The sequence below is a fragment of the Myotis yumanensis genome, unplaced genomic scaffold (genome assembly GCF_028538775.1).
Source record: "Myotis yumanensis isolate MYYU_CA2020_CCGP unplaced genomic scaffold, mMyoYum1.0.hap1 SCAF_19, whole genome shotgun sequence".
NCBI lineage: Eukaryota > Metazoa > Chordata > Mammalia > Chiroptera > Vespertilionidae > Myotis > Myotis yumanensis.
The window spans coordinates 4,901,588-4,927,294 of NW_027223770.1; the positions used below are offsets into that span (position 1 = coordinate 4,901,588).

Genomic DNA, 25,707 nt, shown 5'->3' on the forward strand with positions numbered 1-25,707 from the left:
CATGGCCTTTTCTTGTGAATTTATATTCCTGGTATCTCTTCTTCTTCTTATAAGGAGATCACTTATATTGGTTAGGGCCCTAACATTATGACCTCATTTAATCTTAATTACCTCTTTAATAGTCTTGTCTTTACAGTCACATGGGGGGGGTAGGTCTTCAAGATAAGAATTTTAAAAGGAACACAATTCAATTCATAACAACTATTGAGTACTTGGAATATGTTTGGCCCAAATTGATACGTTCTCTAAGGGTAAAATACACTTGGGTTTTTCATCATCATTTTTCATCACTTTTCATCATGTGTTCAAAGCAGAATGTAAAGTGTCTCATTAATACTTTTTTCTTACTGATTACAGGTTGAATGATAATACCTCGGGTATATTGGGTTAAGTAAAATATATAATTAGAATTACTTTCACCAGATTCACTTTACTTTTTGAGTGCGGCTACCCATGGCTTGCATTATGTTTCTGCTGGACAGCGGGTGCCCAGAGACCCCCCCAGAGCTGACACGGCCATTCCTCCCATGGTCAGTGGCGAGATATCATTCACTGGGGTCCTGTCTTGACCCCCGCCCTAGTCCCTTTCACCCTTCCCTTCTCCCCGCCTTCTTTGCCTGCACCTTCCCTCCTCCTGTGGGGCTCAGTCCTCCAGTTCCATCAAGTTGTGCTGTGGGACACGTCAAGGGTGGGGTGCGGCTGGGCCGTGGAGGAGGAGGAGCTTCCGGATGGTAGAGGTGAAGAAAGGAAACGTCTCGCTGTGATTTGCGCTGTGGTCTGGCCCGAGTGGGAGACGCTCAGATAAACAGACCTTGCACGCTGCCTGCATTACCCTCCTGGGCATGGCATTGTGCAGTTTTTGCTAAGCGAGCCTCCATCTCTTAATCGGCCTTGAGTTGCTTGGCCCAGGGCCCCATAAATGATCACACCTTGGATCCTTCCAGCTCCCAGGGAGGAGGTAAGGGGAGAGGAAACTAATCCCCTCTCACCGCCTGGGGGTGAATATGGCCCTAGATCTGAGTTTGCTCACACTCTCATGGAGGGAAGGGATTGGTGGGCCGGGGAGGGGCACTGTATTAAGGCCATACAGGGGCATTTCACCCGGGGCTTCTAACAGCCTCACATTATATTCATTTCACAGGTGAGGACCCAGAGACTCAGGGAGGTTAAATGAGTCCTCCACTGTCACCAGTGGGAGGTTGCAGGGCCAGTACTGAGACCGAGCCTACCCGACTCCCAGCTACCATGCTGCAGACCCGGAGTGAAAAGAAACGACTTGGAGAGTACAGGGATGCTCTTGAATTGGACTCGGGTCCAGGCGGGAAAGCAGAGGGAACTCTAGGCAGGGGACTGGCACGCACGAGTGGGGACAGAAGTCTGGTACAGGTACTCTTTGGAAAAGTCCAACCAGGAAATGCATCCTTACAGGGTTGCCCTCCTGTCAGTCAGGGTGGGGGCGGGGCACCGGGACCTGGCAAGGACCTGTGGCCGCCACCCCGGAGCCTGATCATCCCTGTCAGGCTGTGTCTGGGTTATCCCATGCTGGGCTCACCCACCGGCTGCGCATCAGGTCTTTTTTGAGGTTCATTACTTCCTTCTCCATATACTTGATGTTCTTCAAGGACTTCTCTGGGATCTGATGGGAAGCCAAGAAGTGAAAGAAAAACACGTTAGTACAACTGTTACAAGTGGATCCAGGCTGCAGGAGGCTCACGTGTTCATCTGAGGTGTCTGATCAGGTTGGAGGGGGTCTGGGCAGCCCAGCGTCCTTTCTACACCAACGAGGGGCATGTGGGACAGTGGAAATAGCAAGGGCTTTAGAGACAGGCAGACCTGAGCTCTGATTCTGGTTCTGTCCGGTGACTGGCTGTGTGACCTTGGACAAATTACTCCACCTCTCTGGGCCTCGGTTTCATCGGCAGAACCGGGGACTAATTCCTACCGTGTTGTGACAATGAAATTAATCGCCAAATTCCCAACTCACAGCAAGCATTTGAAAAACGAGGCTTCTCTTATTAGTACTATCTTCAAAGAAAGAGTGACCTCAGGGTGCCTTGCCGAACTGGTCAGGCTTCACTAGGACCCGGACTTTGTAACGTTTCCTTTATTATTTAAACCAGTTTGAGTTGGCTTTTCTGTTTCCTGCAACCATAACATTGCTCTTTAAAGTACGCTCCCCGGCGTGCCAAGGCAGACTAGTCCTCTTACCCCCTCTCACTTCCCCTCTTGAGGCATCCAAATCAGATGCCTTCTGTCCTGGTGCGTTTTGCAGTGAAGGCAGGGGATTGGCCATGTTGAGCTCGAGCAGGAAAATCAGGTTGCCTCTTCCTCATCCTTCTCTTCTTTTACGCACCCCACTCACTCTTTCCTTCAGGACCAGAGTGACTTCCTTAAAATACATTGTGAATGAAACATACTTATGAACACACACACACACACACACACACACACACACACACACACTCAAATTTCCTCACCAGATAATTTGAAAATATGTGATCAAAACCCTGCTTGATGTCATCGCCATGTACCCATCCCTCTCATAAACGTCTCATTTCACCCTCCTCAGGAAGAAACGACAACACTGTCCACATTTCAGGCATCACCCTCACCCCCCAAATCCCACCTAATTTCAGTTGCCTGGGGGCACCAGGAATTCGCACTATTGGAACGGAGTGAATCTGTATTGACCTAATGGGTGCCGAACAATCTAGAGCAGCAAAGCGAATTGTGTCCTCAACTTGACACAACACTTTAGCAGGACAAGAGCCTCCCCACACGCCCCACAATCATGTCAGCATTTTAGTGGATTCTCAGGAAACCATCTTCTTTATGACCATTGTTCAATTGCAGTGGTAATAAGCTGGCAGTAATAATGGGCTTTGAGTGAGGGCAGTCTGCTTGTCAGGGCGTTTACAAACACCATTCGATATGGACACAAGTCAGAATTTACAGGGCCTCCAAGAATACCTTCTGATGGCACTACCACCACATGGACGACAAGCCTTGGGATACATTTCCTTTCACCCGGCAGCTCCAGTTCTAGCCAAGGAAACCATGCATAGGGATGAAAAGGCGCCTGTGAGGATGTCTATAGCAGCTGGTGAACAATAGTGAACATCTCCGTGTGAGCAGTAGGCACTGGGGGGATAAATCGCAATCTCTCCAGACAGTGGTATGTGATGCATTTGAATTTGGTGCTGGTATTTATTTATTGTGGCTATCGATGTACATGTTACAAAATATGAAGTACTTAGATCATGGAGAGTTTTAAGACTTATATTTATAAAAATCGATAGAAATTTCTAAAACTTTGTATAACCTGACATAAATTATGTTTGCCATCGATACATGGCAAAGTTTATGCTTAATTATACAACAAGCTGGAAGGAAATATAACAAACTGTCAATAGCAATATTATCTCAGGGCATTTGAATTCTACATAAATAATAATTTTCAACGTGGGGTTATCCTTTTCCCTTAATTTTAAACTAATTTACATATATTACTTCTGTAGTAAAATAATAGTGTTTTTCATGTTTATAAAGCAATTCTGACTAATTCTACCAATATAAGCAAAATGTGATTTTTCAATGCTATTTTAAGTTGAGTAATCTAAATGTCGGATATGATGAAAGTTAATAGTTTATTGTAATGCACGGTATTAAGCACACTGCAGGGTCTAGGCAGGAAATCGGAACTCATGCGGGTAGTTCAATTCGGGGAATTTAATTTAGGGGAGCAGGCCCAAAGGAGCTGCAAGAGCTGAAAAGCCAAGTTAGTGATGGCCAGGTAAGCTCGAGATTAGCCGAGAGGAAGGTTCCACCCCCTCCCTGGAAGCCAGCTGGAAAGGGTGCTGGGAAATGCAGTTCACAGGGCCCAGCACCCTGTGGGGAGCAGGAAATGGAAATGAAGGTCAAAAAAAGGATTATGGTTATAGTTTATGCAAATACTTGGCTTCAGGTGCCGACCAGCTATTTTGGGACTCTCAAGCTGGTTCTCCCTTTGCAGATAGTAACTTTGTGTATTCCTTATCTTTTGATCCTAAGCCTGAGACCCCCAGAATTTTCCACGGCTTAGACACATATCCAGAGTTCTTCCTCCCCACTCCGTCACCTCAAAATCATTAATGAAACCCACGTGTCTAGGGAATCCAGGACCCTCCTACTTCTGCCTGCTTCTTTCCCGAGAAGTGCTGTGCACTGCAGATCTGTGTGGCCCACCTCCTCTTGCATCAGAACTGTGTGTTCTATGCCTCACGCCCTTCAGGTCCTTATCGTTGATAAACAACCTGGTGCCAAGTATTTCCTTCCTGACACTGATGAAAGTGTCTCCTGACCCAAGTAACACATTTGCAATTCAACTCTACATTTAGGATTATATTTTGGTTATGAAACTAACTAACGAACACGGTAGAAAAATCAGGAAGAGATAAAAATTTAGGAGAAAATAAAAGCCGAGTGTAACCCCATCACCGTCTCTTTGGATGTCCCTGATCTTGCTCTCTCTGACTGCTCCCGGCCAGCCGGGTTTCACAGAAGCCATCGTAATGCAGCTGACTTCAGTGTTCTGTCCTTGCATCCCCTGGGAGTACCACTGGCCCTAAGAGCTTTCTGTTTTTCCAATGCTTTGCAAAGCGTGGGGGATGCCTCCATTTTTTGTTTCCTGGAAAACAGAGTTGAATCTCTGGCCTGTCTACCTTTTTTCTACAGCAGATGGCCTTTCTCTGACCCATCTGTTAAGGGTTTTTGGGAGCAGGACTGTGAGAAATACCAGGTGTTCAGTCATGAGTCAGGGTAAACACTGATATATGTGTGGGGAGAGGGGGGAAGGAGAGAACTCAGACAGACTCATAGTGAAGACTTAGGTGGGGATGATTTTGGGGGGCAGGTATATTCACATTAATATTCATGTGCTGGGCCCTAATGTGGCTCCGTAGCTAAAGTGTCAGGCCGAGCACCCAGGGACATGGGTTCAATTCCCAGTCAAGGGCACATACCTGGGTTGCATGTTTGATCCCCAGCCTTGGTCAGGGCATGTGTAGGAGGCAACCAATTGGTGTGTCTCTCTCACATCAATGTCTCTCTCTCTCTTCCTCCCTCTTTCCCACTCTCTCTAAAAATCATTGTAAAAAATAACCTCGGGTGAGGATTAACAACAACAAAAAAATTCATGTGCTGGAACTGTTTTAAAAAATTCATGTGCTGGAAGCGACTTGGTGGAACGTGACAGTTGAGAAGTGGGAGGTGCAGGAATACAGGGAGAGAGCTTGCTTTGTTGTCTGAAAGGCTCAGGTTGGCACCCTGGCTCTGCACTTAGGTGTTGCATCATCGCAGGTAAGTTACATACACACCTCCCTGAGCCTGTTTCCCCATCTGTGAAATGGCGCTAAGGCTGTCCTACCAGTAACATTATTGTTCCTCTATGTGCCGTACAGGATCCTAAGTGCAGGAGTCCATTTAAACCTGGCCGTATTGTTCTTCCCATTTCATAGAGGAGCCACCTGAGGCTTCAAACACCACGCTATTAGTAAGAGGCTGAGTCTGGATTTGAACTCAAATTCAAGTGACATCAAAGCACGTGTTGGTAATTCTACCTCATTCTGCCCCCGCTGCATCTTGGGTAGTGGGGGTGAAATAAGGGAGAGCAGTTGCCAGTTATTAATGTACAGATGTTACCTCCAAAGCATGCCCACTGAATTGTGTTAGATTTTAGTCACAAACATTTTTATACGACAGAAAATCAAGATGATTTGCCGAAGACCATGGCCGGAAAGCCAATCTTTTAAATATCTGTGGTTCTCTTTTCTTTTATGAAAGAGTGTTCCCAACTCATCTTTGTTATTTCTTATAATATGATCTACTTCCTAGAATCAGATTGAGATGGAAATGAATTCCTGCTAAATGTACTTGGGCTGATACAGACATCAGGGGAACAGCTGGGATGTTCTGTTGAGTGGTGACGGGGAGGGAGGAGCAGGCAGTAGGACGAACACATTTCAGACGCATTATGGAGAGGCTGTAAGGCACGAGGTAGAGAGTTGGTAGACTCCATGGTGAGCCCAGGGATCTTGGCTTGTACACTGATACTTAAGCCTTTGTTGGTGCCATGGTAGTGATGGGCACTTTCCTTCAGGGAGAGTGAAGTGTCTTTGTCATAAAGATAAGGCAGGTACCTACCTATTCCCATGCAGACCCTCCAAGCTGAAATATGATGAAGTATGCTATTGAATTCTTTAAAAAAATTTCAATCCTCACCTGAGGGTATGGTTTTATTGATTTGAGAGAGAGAGGAAGGGAAAGGGCCGGGGAGAGATAGAGAGAAACATCGATTAGTTGCCTCCTGTTAGTTGCCCTGACCGGGGGTTGACTGGGATTGAACCCGAGATCCTATCATCTATCTGAGTGTCAGTGTGGTGTATCCCACCATCAAAGGGACCTTTAACTCTTATAAAACACTTCCCATATCTGTCACCAGCGGCATCCACTCTGGCGGAGAATGCCCCACCATGAGAGCAGCTGAGAGCAGCTCGCCTCGTGTGGGGTGGGGAGACTGGGGGAGGGAGCATTGTTCCCATTGTTTTACTTAATCCTCATGCCAACCATGAGCTATCCTCACTCCTATTTTATTGAAAAGGAAGTCCAGGATCTGAGAGATTAAGCCACTTCTTCAAGGTCACACAGGTAGTAAGAGGTGGAGCTTCTTTGTGAGTGGGGTGGGCTGTGGAACGAGGGAATGCCTGTCTCCTAAATTGACAAGTGGTTGTGGAATTGCTGCACATCAACACTGTGCTGAGCATTTTGTGCCACCAGCCTCAGTTGCCTCTTTCGGACAGTGACTGACAGACCCATTTGGCAGAAGGAGAAATGGAGGAAGCACAGAGGATGTATCCTAAGTCCCATGGCTGGTCACCTGGCAGAGCCAAGACTAGAATCCTGTTGTGATGGTTAATTTTGAGTTTCAACTTGACTGGGACACAGAGCAGTCATGTATTTTGGCCAATGGGTGTTTCTCTGAGCGTGTTTTTGGAGGAGTTTAACATTTAAGTTGATAGACTGAGTAGAGCAGATTGTCCTCGCTGATGTGGGTGGGCCTCATCCCATCAGTTGAAGGGCTGAGTAGAGCAAAAGGCTGCTCCCAATAAGAGGGAAGCTCTCTTGCCTGACGGCCTTTGCGCTAGGGCAGTGGTCGGCAAACCGCGGCTCGTGAGCCACATGCGGCTCTTTGGCCCCTTGAGTGTGGCTCTTCCACAAAATACCACGTGTGGGCGCGCATGCACAGTGCAATTGAAACTTAGTGGCCCATGCGCAGAAGTCGGTTTTTGGCCTGGGCAAGTCTATTTTGAAGAAGTGGCGTTAGAAGTGGGGGGTGTCAGTCGGTCAGGCGACGGGTGACGGCGATGGGAGACGCGGCGCAGGGGAGGCGCGCGTGATTCATGCACGAGTTGAGTGAGCCAGTCAGTCAGCAGTCTCATTGTGCAGTGGTTAGTGCTAGTCGCATCTGCAAATCGCGCGAGGGTGACAAAAGTACCTACTTGAAGCATAAAGTTACCTATATTTTTCCAACCAGCTGCAAATCCTACAGATATTTTTGTCATCAATTTAAGAATTGTAATTCTTTTGTGTTGGTGGCTTTATTATTATAAAATGAAACATTTTTTAGGTGCCCTGTTTGAGATGGCTACAAAGAAGAAGCAAAGAAAAACGGAAGACGAAAACTGTGAATTTAAATTTGAATGTACCTACCTACATAGTTTAAGTTTAAAAAATTGGGCTCTCAAAAGAAATTTCAATCGTTGTACTGTTGATATTTGGCTCTGTTGACTAATGAGTTTGCCGACCACTGGTTAGGGCATCAGTTTTCCCCCTGCCTTCAGACTCGACTGAAACATTGACTCTTCCTGGGTCTTGAGCCCGCCAGCCTTCAGACCGGAACTTACACTGCCTGCTCCCACTCTCCAGTTCGACAACGGCAGATCTTGGGACTTGTGAGCCTTTGGAATCACATGAACCAATTCCTTATAATACTAGTACATCTCTTTCTGTCTATGTCTATATGCATCCTATTGGTTCTGTTTTTCTGAAGGACTCTAATACATCCAGTCTCTTTGTATTTAGAACTTGGGTCCTCATCTATTAAGCCTCCCAGAAAATACAGTCTTGCTCACCAATCCTTCGTATCAGAAGGAAAGATACTATTCTATTTTCTTTTCTTTTCTTAAATCCTCCCTGTTTTCTAAGGTGGTCATTGGTCTGTGGAGAGGGAAGATGAGTGTGAAGGACATGCACTGGAGAAGCACAGAGAGAGGATGAATGGTCCCAGTTAGTAAAGGCGACTCGTATATTATGCAGGGTGTGCAGGGAGCCTTGGGGCCGGGAGGGAGGAGTGGACATATGGGGTGGGGTGGGGGGGTGGGGGAGTAAACAAGTTTAAAGGACTGTTTTATTGGTTTTTCTTCCATGGGAGGCAGCGTGACCCTCCCCTCTGTCTCTTCCCAGAAACTTGCAGCGGAATCTACATCACACACTGGCGTTTTGGGGATGGGGATTGTGCTTGGAGGGGCCTGACAAGGTGTGAGCCAGGGGTGGAGGGACAGACGCAGGGGGAGAATAGGCTGTGGATTCGGAGTCCAGGCCCCAGGTCACACGTGTTCTCTGTACCTCAGGGCTCCCCCCTGGCACCTGCCCAGTCTCACCTAACATCTGTGAGGGATCTAAGGGCCTGCTTGGTACACAGGTTTTGTGAACCAAACATGCCAAGGCAGTGTCCCTGTCCTTGTCACTATATCAGGAGTCTCTGGATTTTTACAAAATGGAATCACAAATTACAAAGAAAAACTGTAGCATGAGAGAAATTACAAAAAATGTTTCCAAATAAACTAATTAAGGGCAGATTAAGGCTATCAAGAACCCCAAGATAGACAGCAATGGTAGTGATGCAGCAATATAACAGTAGGTGGCGATAGATGCCATAGCTTTCAATCAAGTCCGGATTTCCCACCTCTCATGGAAATGAAAATTAGCTACCAGCAGCCTCAAGGAGCCCTGGGCTTGACCAACAGCCAATGTGCTATCCACCCAGTTTAAAACAAGAAAAAAGACATAGAGAAACTTGAATCAAATGCATTAATCTCATAAGCTCTTTTGAAAGACTGATATGCGAGGCGGGCAGTCCAGCTGTTGGGCACCAGTAGCCAATGGGAATCCACAGGGCTGCTGCTCAGAGTCCTGGAGGAGTTTCAGGACGCCGGCCCCAGGCTGTGGTCACCGCCTTGCCAGCGGTGCTTCTGTTTAAAAACCACAGCAGTGCCTGAGTCTTCAGCTCCCCCCATGTGCCTAGAAATGCGCTAGGCTAGACATGGCAAATGGACTCAACTCCAGTGCCCGCTTCAGTCCACCCATCAGTAGCGTTGGCCGTCTGGAGCCCCCTGCAGATCATCAGAAAAGAGCTCTTTGGTTGATTCGCGATGTCTGCCGTGGCCCCAGGAAGGAAAAGCAGTAGCATGACATACACCCGGGCTGGGCACTTCACCTGCCTTTTCTCATCGAATCCTCATGATCACCCCAAATGTTCAAGGTTGTAATTATTCTTCTTCCCGTTTTTTTATTTTTTTCTGATTCAGGAACCTGAGACCCATATCAGTTAGATAACTTGCCTGAGGTCAGCCAGTCTGGTTCACTGTAGGGCTTCCTGTATGACCTTTCACACAAGTTACTCCCTTTCTTGAAAGTGAGACAAGCTTCTTGGCGATTCATCCTAGAGAAACGAAACCAGTCGGGACCCAAGAAAGCCAGTCTCCTTCTATAGTGTCAGTAACGTGGTGCGGGGATGTGCAGGGCGGGGTAGAGCCCACGGGAGGAAATAAAGTCGACTTCTTTGCAGAAGGCCCGGAGAAACCCGCTCCCACGGGTCAATCACGGTCCACTCCAGTTACCACCTGAGAAGCAGAAGCGGGGCCCGGCTAAGCCAGTGGCGCAGGGGCAGAGCCAAGAGGAAGAAGAGCTGCTGGGGGCTGGAGTTCCCCTTGGAATGAGCCTCCATGTGACCCCGAGGCTGCTGTGATAGTAATTCCATGATGCTGCCGGCAGGATGCCATTTGGTGCTCATGGACCATGCCATGAGCCTGGGTTGGGCAAGACTAGCTCGACTCTATCTCTTATTATAAATATATTTTTATTGATTTCGGAGAGGAAGGGAGAGAGAGATAGAAACATCAATGATGAGAGAGAGAGAATCATTGATCGGCTGCCTCCTGCAGACCCCCTACTGGAAATTGAGCCGCAACCTGGCATGTGCCCTTGACTGGAATCGAACCCGGGACCCCTCAGTCTGCAGTCTGACGCTCTATCCACTGAGCCAAATCAGCCAAGACTTGACTCCTTTTTAATTACCTACCATGAGTTAGAAACTGGCTGGACTGTGACACGGAAAAAGGCACCATTCCTGCCGCAAGGAGCTCCCAGGCGACTGGAGGAGACGGTGGGAAACTAATTCAGCTGCAGTGCGCAGGCATCAAGCCCAGATTGGGCCGAAGGTTCGGCGTTCGCACTGAGTGGGACGGATGTGGAGGGAGAAGTGTTTCCGACAGAGGGAGCGTGAGGACCTGGGACGGAGAGGACGATGGGCAGGGGCGGTGATGACATCCGGACCCAGGAGCAGCACCCGAAGGCTGGTCATGCTGCTGAGAAGCCATCCGAAGCCACTTCAGCGGAATAAGCGTAAAGATGAGGCCCGAGCCAAGGACCAGAGATGAAGCCTTCAGTTTCATTTCATTTCTTTTTTTTTTTTGAACAGGTAGCATTTTCATCTGGTTTAAAAACACACAAAAGGGCATGCAGTTTTTTTTTTTTTAAAATATGTATGTTTTTATTCATTTTTACAGAGAGAGAGGGAAGGAGAGGGAGAGAGAATCACCCATGTGAGTGGAACTGCCACCGTGATGCTGTCACCATTTCTCTGTCCTGGAGGAAGGACGAGTCCCCAGTGTGCGGACCCCGCTGGTGGCCGGCTTCCGCCGAGGGCCCCTGGAGGGGCACAGGGGCGGGCTTTGTGCACAAGGCTCTGCTTGTGTTCACAAGGTTAAAGGAAAACCAAGCAGCGCCCGTTAAACATGTTGCTGTTGCTGTATTCTGCTTCCCTCTTTATGATGTCTCAGAGTCGTATTTTTCTCTCATAGTCCTATATTTAACATAAAGTTCAAAACCCCTGATTTAAGCAGCTATTACGTGCATGTTGTAAATTGTGTTTTTTCTCTTCTCTGTACCCCAGCCTCCCATGCGCTCGGGGAGCGTGACCTTGTCACGCCGCAGCTTTGGTCTCTGGCTCAACACCAAGCACCTCCGGACGGTTTCCTGGCGGTTATTTGTTGAGTGAGCGGACTCGGGGTGGAAACAAAGCTGTAGCATTCGTTGAGTTTTAACTTTCAGACTCAACTCACAGACAAAGCCTGGAAAACTGAAGTGCAGGTCTGGAGCAGAATGTGGGTGTTCTCCGTCCCGACGATGCACAGGTGGTAGAGGAGACGCACAGAGACGGACGAGGTCTGCAAAGTAAGGGCCAGAGAGACTCTCTGTGGCGAGCGGGGCAAGAACGCAAGTGTAACAGAGTTGTTTTTTATTTTTAAGACTTTTTTGTTTTTAGTGCAGAAAGTACAGAGAGTTCCAATATGCCCCCGACCTCCACACCTGAGCAGCCTCCCCCGTTATCTACATCCCCACCCGAGTGGTCCATTTGTTCCAGTGGATGAACATGGCAACGCGGTTACACGGACACACCGCCATACAGAGTCCATGGTGTGCAGTAGGGTGCACTCTTGGTGGACATTCTGTGGGTTTGGACAAATGTATGCCGGCATGTGTCCGTCGTGATACTCCAACTGCCCTCATAACATATTTGGAAAGTGACATAATTAGCCAGTGGAGGAACTTATATTTGGGTGGGGATGGGAGTTGGGGTGGGGATGTGTAAGGTTACAAAGAAACCAGACCCTCTCATCTTTCAGAGCGGACAGTCACTAAGTCAGTTAAGATTTAAGTATAAACTGAGAAATTGAGGTAGAACTTAAATAATTTGGGTCCCTGGGAGAAATAATGGAAAGTGTGAGAAGTGGCTGCCGGGGGATGGCAAGGAAGAGGGACTCCTCTCTGGTAGAAGACTTCCCTGGCTGTTTTTTTCTTTTTAACTTGTGTATATTTTACATGAATTTTTTTTTTAAAAGAGAAATTATAGGAATGCAAGAGCTCTGGTTGGAATTAAAACACAGAGCCCCACTTTCTTCCCATGAAAATTAACAGGCATAAATATCCATTCTCATTTCGGAGTCAAGACAAAATTAATTTGGAAAAGAAAATACAGCCAGGGAGCAGAGCGCGCAACCTCGGGAAATTCAGGGAAATGTAATTGAGTAAGAATTATCTCTTTAATTACTTCTGACCAAATCAATAATGACGCTAGACGAGAAACCGCGGCCGCCACCACCCGCCACCACCGAGTATCAAGTTGCTGAGAAACTAATTGGGGTTCAGCCTTGTTTGGAAAAAGCCACCCGCCTTCCTCCTCAGAGTTGGTAAACGTGGTTCCCGGGGTGAGGAGGGACGGAGAAGACTGGCTGGCAGCGTGGGGTGGGGGAAATAATAAGCTAAACCTGCTTATTATTTTTTAATGTGACAGCCAGCCTGAGCCGAGAGCCCTTCTTCAGAGAAAGCAGGGATGCATGCCCTGGACAGTGTCAAATGCTCATTTCCATGTTTTCCTGGGGCCAAGCATGGGAGAGCCAGCAAATGAGGGGGGGGGGGTGGGGGGGGGGCGGGCGGGAGCCAAAGGCCGCGGAGGCAGGGGAGCGAGCATCTGTGTTTTCAGAGCACAGGGCTCTGTGCAGGAACTGCAAAGATTTCTGTAAAACCACCTTGGATGTGCCCTGGGTGGGGAGGATCCTTGTCCCAAAGGGTCCTTGCTGGGCACACCTTCTAGATCTTTCTGAGACCTGGTACTTGGGATAGGTTAAGATCCTATCTAGAGCTGGGATTCAAGTGGGCCCCATCTGCCTAACCTTGTGCAGACCTACCGACCTGACTCCATCAATGTTGGGGTCCCTTGACAATTGTTGGGGTCTTCTCACTTCCCTCGCACACTCTGTGCCTTGCTCCTGGTTCTCCTGCCCCTGGACATGTCAACGACTCCTCCCCGCTGGCCAGGGCATATCGGATATTCTTTCATTCAAAAAAGGCTTCCTGAGCCCACCTGAGGGTGCCAGCCCAGCGCTCAGATACCCACACTTCCCAACGCTCCCTCTCAGAGTCTCATGGGGGCAGTCAGACAACTAAGCAAATTACCAGACACGTTCCAGAGGCTGTGGTGGGAGTGGGCTTGGGGGCTGTGGACACCTCTAACCAAGCAAGGGCAGAGGGGCTCAGGGACGAAGGAAGTGAGGTCTCTGACCAGGCAGTCTGGAAGGACTAGGAGGGTCTCAAAGATGAGGAAGGAGGATGGTGTTGCAGGCAGAAGTAAGGGCACGTGCAAAGGCCTGGAGGTGTCGTGAACTTGCGACTGAAGACGGCTCAGTCCGAGTGGAGCACACAGGTGGGGCAGGGGTGGGGAGTGGAGAGGAAGGCAGGCAGGTACCATGGGCTGAAGCTGCTAGTAGATTGACCTCTGGACGCTTGTCTACCTGAGACCACTTCTCTTTTGCTTAGGTTAGGCCATGCTGGGTTGGGTTTTTCTATCATTGGCAACAAAAAGGGTCTTGATTGTGATTTTGTTAGTGCATTGCAAGTGTTTTGTCTAGAGGACCCCAAACTATACCCCAGGGGAGTTATGCCATTCCCTTGTGGCTAGACGGAAATCCAGGGGAGGCCATTAATGTCAGAGTTACCAGAGAGCATCAGAGCTTGGCGATTGCCCAGCACAACCCCCCAACCCATGATAGGAACACGGAAATGGCCGCCGTTCATGGAGTCCTCCTAGCGCCAGGCGCTGCTGTCAGTGTTTTACATGTATGAACCCATTTCACTCGTGCAGCACATTTTGTGGGATCGGACTGTTATTCACTGCATGTCATGGGTAGAAAATGGAGTCACAGGCAGGTTAGTTGCCTTTCCCCAGTTGCATAATAAGCAAGGGATAGAGGTGGAGGGGCCATTTGGGTTCAAAGTCCGTACCCTCCCTGCTCCACGAACAGATGACATCCCAGTCACCAGAGAGGCTGTGGATTTTCCTAAGGTCACAGAGTAAAGCAGCAGGAGGGTCAGGACAGAAGCACACAGGCCCTCACTCCCCGCAGGCACAGCAAAGCAAGGCCGGGATGGGATCTGGAGCCTCATAGACCCGAGCTCACGGCCAGGGTTTTTGGCAAATACAACACCTCTTTGAGCTTCAGTTTCCTCAGGCACAGGGCCTACTTCCTAGGGTTGTGATGGAGAGTCGAGGTGCTAACGAGGGTCGGTCTCAGGATGGAGCTGGTTTATGGGGTCCTCAGTAAATACTAGTGGTTAATGTAATTGTTATAATTAATGAGCTGTGCTGTTAACGAAGGTGTAAAATGCAGGTGATCTGCCACACGACCACGGGCAAGTCGCTGAATTACTGTGGCGGTGGTCCCGTCAGTAAAACAGGGTTATTATCCGCCCTTTACTCGTGACACTAGAGCATTACGAGGATTAATTAGAAGTTTTATAATGTGCAGTGCACTTTGATGCTCTATAAACATGGAAATGTGATGGTTGACTATTTATACAGTCCCTATTACTGAAGATCTTGAATTGCTTTACTGATGTTAAAAAAAAAATCCAGCTTTCCAAAGGTGTATAAATCTGAGTTGAATAAAAGAAGATTGGGCTTTTATTGTCTGCCACCTCAACAGGACTGGGTGTCAGTGGGCTGAATGCAATGCCAAAGCCTTGAGAATGTAGAGGAGGTGCTTCAGGACTCAGGCTGAGTCTTACCTACAGTGACCACCAGCAAGGAGCACAATGCTTGACATGCAAGCACAGGATAAATGCTTGAAGAAGGGAAGGATGGGTGGATGATGGATGGATGGGTGGATGATGGGTGAAGGATGGTAGGTGGATGATGGATGGATGGGTGGATGATGGGTGAAGGATGGGTGGATGATGGATGGATGGGTGGATGGATGGATGGGTGGATGGATGGATGGGTGGATGGATTGATGGATGGACAGATGGACGGATGGATGGAATTGTTAACCTATTGGTGATAGATTAGATGGTTAAGACCCCCAAGTACTTGGGCCACAGTAGATGGGGAGTCATCTCAGATATTGGAGAAAAGGCCACTTAGGCAGGGTGGCAAATTGGAAACATACTTGGCATTGGGCAGACGTGGGCTACCAGCTGTGTGACCTTGGGCTTGGACTGAAACTTTCTCCATTTGAAAATGATATTAGTGTCTGGCTGCTTTGAGCTGGAAGTAACAGGAAACTCCAGCCGCTGTTGCTTAAACTCTAGGAGCTTTATTGCTTCGTGTGAGAGGGAGTCCAGAGTAGGGTTGGCTTACAGGTTGTGCCGCGTCACTGAGCTGCCCGCGGGGTCAGGTCTCCACAGCTTTGCTCTTGGACATCTTCCTCTCGTGTTTGTAAAATGGCTGTGGCAGCACTCAGGGTCCAGGCTTCCTTCTCCGAGGCCCCTGGCAAGTCCCCTTTCATGCCTCACTGGCCCAAGAAGGCTGAGCTGGCCCATCCTCTGAACTGTCCTTAGCCAGGTGAATAAGATCACTTAGGAGCTTATTATACCTACGAATTCCTGGGTCCCATACAAGACCAGGACCTCGGGGGATGGGGCCAGAATCTCCGTCAGGCTCCCAGGGGGGTCCTGTGCCCACTAAAGTCCAGAAACCACTGGGTTAGACGACTTAGCTGGGATGGGCTTTGCTGAGTCAACTCCGAAATGTGGATGAGAATGCCAACCTTGGAGTGTTGTTATGAAAGCAGAAATAATGTAGCTGTCCAGGGCTGGCATGCAATAGGTACATAACAGCTTTTGGCTTCCTTCTTTTCTTCCCGTCTCTGGTGACGTCTAAATATTTACTTTTCCGCATTGTTCCTCCCCCCCCTCCCCCCCGCCCCCCCACCTCAAGGTGCCAAGTATTCTCCTGCTGCTCTGGCCTCTGGAAACCACCGGTGGACTAATTTATACTAAGGTGGGAGTGACATGGGCTATCACTCAGGCCAGTCGCATTTTCACCCTGAGCATGGGCGTGCAGGCAGCAGGCAAAGCTTAATGGGATGCTTGGCAAATGGTGCAATTTTAGGTATGGACCAGGGTTAGTGTGTTGGAGAATGTTTTAGGGTGAGGCCATGCTGGCTCTAGCCTCAGATTCCACCCACAGGTAACCTCCTACTCTGGCCGCACTGAGGGCACCGAGGGCACCGGTAGACTGAGCAGGATGCCGAGAGGCAGTGCCATGGGCAGAGGCAGCTGTGGGACGAGGCAGGGCTGAGTCACTGGGGCTGATGGTGTCACCCTCTGCCTGCCCACCCACTGTGTCTTCAGCCTTGCTGGGGCCATTAGGGAGGGACATGGCGCCTCTTGGGGCTTTGCGATGGGATTTGCCAGTCCAGAACCCTTTGCAGAAAAAGAATAATTAAAAGGGAGAAAAAACCCACTCAGGCAGACACCACCTGAGCTCTGGGCATGACAGGCAGCGTTTCCCGACCCAGCAGCTGGCTCGGCACTTCGGGCTCAAAGGAGAAAGGAGAACTTGTCCACTCGTTTGAAGGAACATGATTCTGAACAACCTGCAAAGGTCCCTTAATCCTAGAGAAGGAAAGGGCTTCTTGTGCACAGTGGAGGGCGAGGGAGATGCTGGCAGGGAGACGGGGATTAATGAAGTTGGAGCCCTGGCCCCTGACTGGATGAGAGGGTGACCTTCTGGGCCCCTGTGCCTCTCCTTTGGAGTCGCCCACAGACCTGGGGGTGGGGGGGCGGGCGGGGGCGCAGGGGCGGTGAGAGTAATGAGTCATCTACGCTCCCGGAGCTTCTTAATCCCAAACTGGGGACATGGAGACATCCTCTTTGGGATCAAGACAAATTGGGGCCACTTGAATTGATCAAATGTTTATAACCCATCCCCCTATATATCTTTATTAATGTCATCATCATCATCATCGTCGTCATCATTTTAAAAACTGCCTGTGGGTCACCTGGCGCTGGTCCCAGTGCAGCTTCCACTGGGAGACCTGGGCAGGCCGCAGCCTCACTGCGCACCGAGTGCCTCCCGGGGAAACGAGGACGTTCCTAACGGGCTCCCCTTGGTCACAGACGCTGTAGGACCACAGCGCAGGGACTCAGGCCTCTCGCACGCACCTGGCGCTCAGTGCGGGCCTAATACACGTGGGCGGCTGAGGCAGATCTGAGCTCTGCCGAGGAGCTCCTCGGCCCCTGGGGGCCCCTCAACACGACCCCTGACTGAGAGGCAGCGTGCGGTAAAGCAGTTCACACACAGGAAGGGACCCTCCCGACGGATGACGCAGCTGTAAGGCACTGGTCCCACCACTTTCCTCCGTAAACAGAGGAAAGGGGGGTGGTTTGATCTTTAAGGTCCCTTCCGACAGGAGTCACTGTGCATTACCTCCCCTCCCCCTTGAGAAGAGACTCACGCAGACAAGTCATTGGTGTGGCGATGGGTCCTGCTTTTATGGCAGCATCAGGCCTCATTCCCTCTGTGGGACCGGCTTCCTGGCTGGATCCCCACTCACAGTCTTGCCACTTACAACTGAGAACGGGCTGCATGGTGTCCTCCTCCCAATCCCTGTCCCCCCGGAGCCTCTAAACGGGACCTTACTGGAAATAGGGCCATTGCAGGTGCAGTGAGCTACGAGGAGGTTGGGGTGAGCCCTCAATACAATGGCCGCTGTCCATGCTTCCTTCAGGACAGGCAGGAAAGACAGAGGGAGTGCACGGAAGAAGCTACAGGGAGGTGTGGAGGGGACACGAGGAAAGAGTATGGACCTGAGTGTCCCACAGACACGGGTCTCAAATCCTCAGTCTCCTGCTTCCTGACGGGGTCGCCCTGGATGAGCCTCTTTGTTCTCACCTGTCAGAAGGTGAGGATGCTCTTAACACCTGCCTTGCAGTGCGGTTGTGGCCATTAGACGCTGTAGGTCAAGTACCTGGCACATAGCAAGCTGTTGGTAAATCGTGTGTGTGTGTGTGTGATGGGAATATTATAATTCAACAGATATTTTCTGGGGCCTCTGAAGGATGTGCCATTGTGCTGAGGTCTTGGGGCTCAAAAATGTTTAAGCCCAAGGTGCTGAGGGCTATTGAACACCGTTCGAGAGACAGAGAAGTGCGCGGGCGCTCTCTTCCTAGGCCCTTGTTAGTGCCTGGCGGCTGCATCTGCCCCGGCTGGGCCACCTGCCCACACCTCCCTCCGAGGGCAGGTCTGTGAAATGAGTCCCGTCTTCCTCGCTGGATCCCTTCGCTGAAAGTGTCCCCAGGAGCGGGAAGCCACAGGCTGGCATTTCTCTCCTCTGGACGCCTGCCTCGGTGTGGACACAGGTCCCACGTCCAAGGCCCTTTTCTAACCCCTGGGAGAAGGTGCCACTTGCAAAACCTCCCTGGAACCTGCCCTCCAAGGCGGAGCTGATCTATCACGTTGGTCCTGTGTTTGTTCCGGGGACATTCCAAAAGTCGCTTACTGCAGCCACATTTAAAAACATGGGCTTTCTCCCGTTTAATGCAAGTACACATCTCTAGGAGGTGCCTTTCTGAACCTGCAGTGTAAGCGGAGACTCAGACAACATGAACACTCTGTAGGGATAGTGAGAGCAGGACAAGGAATCACTGGCAAGACAGGGAATGGCAGCAGGAACTATAAAGTGAGAAAGGGGCGGCGGAACAGCCCTTTATCATCGCTGTCATTGCACAGAGGCAGAAACGGAGGCTCAGAATGGCTGAGTAACTTGCCCAGAGACACACAGCTATGAAGCGTGGGAGTTGGTATTCCTGTCCAGGTCAGGCTGAGACTAGGTCCAAGCTCTAACACTTATTCCCTTGCCTGAACCATTGAGCCATAGCCCATTCTTCCAGTAACTGGTGGTTAGTAACGAAGGCCTCAGGCCAATAGCTCAGAATATCTCTAAATCCTGAGAGCACCCCGATGGTGATGGCGTTTAAGAGAAGATACGCAGGGTGTGAAAATGACACAGCGGCTGTGGAAACAGCATGACGGTTCCTTAAAAGAAATGAAAACTAGAAGGTCCACCTCTGGGTACATACCCCAAAGAAGCGCGTATGCTTACAGTCTTGTGGGAGAGGAAGATATTAAACAAACATGGATTTTGTTGTTATGGCAAGTAGCACAATGGGAAAGTCTAGTCCAGTGATGGCGAACCTTTTGAGCTCGGCGTGTCAGCATTTTTAAAAACCCTAACTTAACTCTGATGCCGTGTCACATAAAGAAATTTTTTGATATTTGCAACCATAGTAAGACAAAGATTTATATTTTTGATATTTATTTTATATATTTAAATGCCATTTAACAAAGAAAAATCAACCAAAAAAATGAGTTCGCGTGTCACCTCTGACACGCGTGTCATGGGTTCGCCATCACTGGTCTAAGAAGTGCAGTATTACCGCGGGACCTGGCCTGCTGATGACACTTGGAGGGAGGATTGGGAGGGTTTCTTTAGAGAAGTGATTGCTAAACGGGGACCCGGATAATGACAACCCTGCCTTTAGTCTTCTGGAAGTGGGAGCGGCTTGTGCAAATGTCTGGAGGTGGGAACATCTGGGTGCATGTAAGACACTATCACTGCCAACGTAAACAACGTACACATATTTCATCATAGCATCGCATGTAATAACGCAACGTGAGGAGTCACCTGAACATGCATCGGTAGGGACCCAATGACATGAACCATGGCTCGGTAACACTACTGAATCTTGGGCAGCCATTATAAATAATATATCAAGCTTTTATGCACCGATTCCACTAGGCAAAGGCCTCCATGGCGTGTGTTCTTTTTAAAATCTACACTAATAAAAAAGAAACATGGTAATTGGCGTACGACCACTACCCTTCCCATTGGCTAATCAGGGAGATATGCAAATTAACTGACAGCCAAGATGGCGGCCGGCAGCCAGGCAGCTTGAAACTAACATGAGGCTTGCTTCCTTCAGTGACGGAGGAAACCAACATTCCCCGCCTGCCTTGCAGGCCTCTGAGCCTGCAGTTTGAACATTGTAACAAACATAGCAGCTAAAAAAAAAACCCAGAAACCAGCTTTCAGGGAGCTGGGATCTCAGAGCTGGAGTCAGAGCTGGAGTTATACATTGTTTCCAACCGAAACAAACCAGATACCTACTTTCAGCAGCGGAGGCCTAAGAGCTGGAGCCTCAGAGCTAAAGCTGGCCCAGAATAAAAAAAAGAAAAAAGAAAAAAAGGAGCGGTTGGGAGCTTCCGTCACCCGCCAACCTGAAAACAGCCCTCAGCCCCTCACTCAGGCTGGCCAGGCACCCCAGTGGGGACCCCCACCCTGATCCAGGACACCCTTCAGGGCAAACCAGCCGGCCCTACTCATGCACCAGGCCTCTTTCCTATATAGTAAAAGGGTAATATGCCTCCCAGCACCGGGATCAGCGTGAGAGGGGGCAGCGCCCAAACCCCCTGATTGCCCTGCGGCTCTGTGTGTGACAGGGGAAGGTGCCCCAACCCCCTGATCGGCCCTGCTCTGTGCCTGATAGGGGGGAGCTTCTCAACCCCCAGATAGGCCCTGCTCTGTGTGTGACAGGGTGCGGCGCCCCAACCCCGCCCCCTCCGTCCCCACGGGCCCTGCTCTGTGTGTGACAGGGTAGAGCCATAACCTCCCCATCAGCCCTGCCCTGAGTGTGAGAGTGGCGGCGCCCCAAACCCCTGATCAGCCCTGCTCTGTGTGTGACAGGGGGCGGTGCCCTAACTCCCCTATCGGCCCTACTCTGTGAGTGACAGGGGGCAGCGCTCCAACCCCCTGATTGGCCCTGCAGGGTATGGAGCCCCAACCCCCCTGATGGGTCCTGCTCTGTGTGTGACGGGGCAGCGCCCCAACCCCCTGATTGGCCCTCCTCTGTGGGTCACAGGGGGTGGCCCCGCAACCTCCCCATCAACCCTGCCTTGAGTGTGATAGGGGGCGGTACCCACCCCCCAATCAGCCCTACCCTGAGCGTGACTGAGGGTGGCATCGCAACCTCCCAATCCGCCCTACTCTGTGCATGACAGGGGGCGGTGCCCCAACTCCCCAATCAGCCCTGCTCTGAGCCCGACCAGGGGCTGCACCTAGGGATTGGGCCTGCCCTCTGCCACCCAGGAGCAGGCCTAAGCCAGCAGGTCATTATCTCCTGAGGGGTCCCAGACTGCGAGAGGGCACAGGCCGGGCTGAGGGACCTCCCCCTTCCCCCCCGAGTGCCCAAATTTTTGTGCACCGGGCCTCTAGTATATATATATTTTTTGATTTTTTACAGAGAGAAAGGGAAAGGGATAAAGAGTTAGAAACATCAATCAGCTGCCTCCTGCACACCTCCCACTGGGGATGTGCCCGCAACCAAGGTACATGCCCTTGACCGGAATCGAACCCGGGACCCTTCAGTCCGCAGGCCGACGCTCTATCCACCGAGCCAAACTGGTTAGGGCCATGGCGTATTCTTAAGTTTAAAAAAGTTCTACATGTGGCAGAACCCCAGTTATGACAAAGAAAATTATCCTCAAAATAAAGTGTGTGTAAAGATTCATATATATGCATTCATTCCTATAGAGCACGGGTGTGGGAGGAGCCATATAAGAATATTACCTGTGGAGATGGGAGATGGACAGGAAGTGATAGTCAAAGAGGTCTTTGCTTTTTTTTAATGCATGTATAGCAGTTGCCCTTCTGTCAACAGATTTCATTTACAACTTTTGTCATTAAAAATAATGGATAGTAAACATCCCACATGCTCATTATAGAAAAATCTAGCAAGTGCTAGAAGGTATAGATCGTAAGTTTCAGATGAAGCGAGCCGGAGGTCTTCTGTTTCTTTTTAGCCGCTCTCTCCGGGCTCCTGGGAACAGAGGAGCTTCTCGCAGGCCTCAAACGTTTGCCTTGTGTGTGGCGCAATCACGGGGGCAGAGTTCAGTGTTTTTCATCAAAAGCTGCTTGTCTGGTAGACAATGTTGTTTTTCCTCACCTGCCTAAACAAGGCTTTGTGGGAAGTGGCTGTGCAAAGTGAAAGGGCTGTATCGTTTGAATGAGAAAGAGAGAGAGAGAGAGAGAGAGAGCACTCGCAAGAGCGAGCAGGTGGATGGGGTGATTCTGGAGAGTTCTGTATAGAAAGCTGCCCTGTGTCTTCCAACACCAGCTTTCCCCCAACTACCTGGCACCATACAGATTGGACCTTCCGGAGGGAGAGGCGTCGGAATGCTCGGACGGACAGTAACAGCAGAGAGGTGGGCATGGGCTGCGTTGTCATTGCCTTCCTGTTGTTGCCTACAATTGCCCGGCTCTCATTCCTGGGTTGGGTACCATTCACCTCAAGGTTCCTGCCGTGCGGCCATTAAGTCATTGTTTTCTCTGATCCCGTCATTTCTGCCAGACCCTGGCGGGAGACAAGGGCACAGTCTCCGGGACTGGAATGCCATCACCTGGTCCTTGTGCCCGGCAGCCCTCGCATGGCTACCGGGAAGGCGCACACCTTACAGCAGCTGCACAATGGTGCCTCCCCAGACTAACGGGCCCGTGGCGCTGTGTGCCCACCCACCCCCCCCGCCCCCCCCCCCCCCCCCCCCCCGCCCCAGAGCGAGCTCATCCTGCGGAGGGAGCCCCGCTGGCACCGGTTTAGGAGGAGAGGTCTGGAGAACGAGGTGGGAAGGGGGGGGGGGGGGCGGGAGAAGGGAAAGGAGAATTGTGGCGCAGAGGAAACCCCGTTTCGTGACGATCAGGAAGGATGCTTCTCTAAGAACGTCGCCTATTCTTTTTACTCCCCAGCAGGAGAGAAAAGCAGAACTTCCCCAGACAGGGTCTAATTATCATCGGAAATAAATGGTTGAGAACAGGGTGATTCGGGGGCTGCTGACCACACAAAGGTGAGGTGGGAGGGCTGGTCCCATGACCAGGTTCCAACTGCCAGGCTGTGGCCAAATAGAGGATGCCTGTGACAAAGCACCAAGGAACCGAGGGCTTGCCTCCACTTTGGGGGTCAGAACCCACTCATCCAACAGATACAGGTGGTTGCTCTGGGGATATCACAGGGAGTGAAGCCAGTATCCCAAGCTGGGCAACCAGTGGCAGAGAGATGACCAAGGATGAGCAGGTGACAGGTGACCCACACAGGCCACTTTTCTAAACCTTTAGGCTTGGCCACACGGATGACACGATACAAACAGGGCCTACAAGGGGCCCTGAGGAGGTCCAAACAGGCTGTAGCCCAGCACCAGCCCCTCTGGAGCCCCCCCCACACCCACAGGCAGGCAGAAGCCAGGGCGGGTCCTTGGATGAAGTTAAGTCATTGGTGTTGGCCGGGGATGGCACAGCCATCTCCTCCCGGCCCCGGCTCCCTGAACTGTAATGAGCAATTCGTCTTTCAGCCTTGATCGGCTGACAGTGACTCCGAGTATTAATTTCTTCTCGAGCTGGAGTACGTTACAGCCAGGAGAGGGGATGGAGTGGGAACTACCGGATACAGAAACCCATCACCTGGCTGCTTTATTAGCGGTAAAGCTGTGGTGAGAGACAAGGCTGGGCTGTGTCCCTGTTCTTTTTTTTTTTTTTTTTTAATGAAGCAGACGCCAAACCCCTAATGAAGTGCCTTTCATTTTGCAGCCGGGCATGTGACACTTTTCTCTCCCTCTCCCTCGTCTGCATGGGATCTCTTTAAAGATGTCTCTTTAAAGCAAACAGGCAGAGAGATGACAGAGAAACCCAGACACCCCAGATCTCTCATCGGCCTATAAAACGGTCACCCATCTCATGCACGGGCCCTCTTGTACGGCTTGGGTCTTTTTTAGGTCGTGTTTTATTCAGGGATCCGAGGTCAGCAGAAATAGAAATGTAGTCACCCAACTCAAGTGAAAAATAAAGGAAGGAATCTAATGGCAGGGAAGCTCAGCTGCCTGCCCTGTCTCTGAGGCTCTTCAGAAAGGCTCAGAGCTGCCTTTTCTGCATGTCTGGTTCTTTATTCTTCCTCTCAGCATCCTGGCTCCTTCTGTTCCCTGACGGAGCCTATAAAAGCTGTGCTGACATGGTGCTCCCAACCGAGGGGATCATCAGATACTCGATGGCTATCTGGATCAGTGCCCAGAGTCCAAATTCCCAGGTAAGAGCCTCTGATTGGTGCAGCCTGGATTGGGTGCTTTCCTCTGTCCAATCGTGTGGCTTGGAGGGTGGGGCTCTGGCTGTAGAGCTTCCCAGCTCAGAAGCTGGGAACGTGTGGCTGAGTCCAGAATGACATCTTTAGAACTTCCAGAAAGGGATGCTTTGGTGGCAAAAGCAGATCTGGACTCCAACCCCTTCCATACCTGTGCCCTTGCACAAATTAGTTCATTTCTCTAAGCCTTGGTGTCTTCATTGGGCACACGGAGGTGGTGTTTCAGGGTCGGTTGAATGGGTCGACACATGTCTAAATGTGGGTGAATGTGTCTGGCACATGGTAAATGCCCAGTAAATGGCATATAGCTCCATCCTCTGGCCTACTTCCAACTTCAGCTGCTGCGGTGGGGACAGTGCCTATGCACTATGGCAGTCCCCCACCTCCAGCACCTGCATCTGCTCCTTAAATCTTTCCCCAGAGTGCTGGGAGCCTGCTGGGCCCACAGGCAGGCGCAGCACACAGGTGAGCCGGAGCGAACACCTCCCAGCAGCCCCAGCCGGTGGAGGATACACCTCCAGCCTGCCATTCTGCGGTGGTTTCCCGAAGGCTGGCAGGGAAGGAGAGACAATTCCCAAGGGCCTGGGGCATTCTTAGCTGCCTCGTGGCACCGGGAAGAAATAAAGCTTCTTATTAACATTCGAGGGTGTCAGGATGGGTGGGTGGTGAAGCAGGCACAGCTCAGTGGCCCAGTATTTCTGGAGAAGCATAGATATGATTACATCACTGCTGTTTAGGATGTTTCCATTGGCTTCTCCTTGAAGTCATGATCAAGGTCAAAATTCTTTGTAGCAGAATTCAAAGATCTCATGGTTAGCCCAGGTATACATCTCCATCCACATTTTCTCTCTCTTATACTCTCTGCCTATTCATTCATTCATTCATTCACTCATTCACTCACACCTACTGGATGCCTACTGTGGGCCAGCCCTGGAGTATGGGTCACCCTGGACCTCTGAGTTCCTCCCGCTTTCTCGTACCTCAGGGCCTTCACAGATACTATCCCCTCTGCAGGAACCCTTTCCCTCCACCCTTCACCAGTTAGGTGTTCCCCCAGCACTCGGTACACTCCATCCTCCTCCTCTGTCACAACCTTCACCGTGGTAAGCGTCCCAGAGATTTAGATCCAATATTTGGAAGTTTCCAAAATGCCTGTGAGATACTTGGCCATCTCCTAGAGCACATATGTGAGAGAAACTAGAAGACTTCCTGTTGTCGCACGCCACAATCCGAGTGCACTCACACGTTTCAGAGCTGCCTTCCTGCCTGCCTCCCCCTACACACGTCCGAGCCGCCACCAGAGTTGGGTTTGACTTTCCCTTTGTCCACTTCATGCACATCTGTATGTAACTCACCCCTGCACTTCACCTCCTG

General features: G+C 50.4%; 1 protein-coding gene across 1 annotated transcript in view; it reads right to left on the reverse strand.

Moving 5' to 3' along the window:
- CCDC60 (coiled-coil domain containing 60) overlaps positions 1–25,707 on the reverse strand; it is a 102,878-nt gene that overhangs the window by 53,951 nt on the left and 23,220 nt on the right. The window contains exon 2 of the mRNA XM_070400013.1: positions 1,557–1,636. Within this exon, the coding sequence (XP_070256114.1) occupies positions 1,557–1,636 (80 nt within the window). The remainder of the gene's footprint in view (positions 1–1,556; positions 1,637–25,707) is intronic.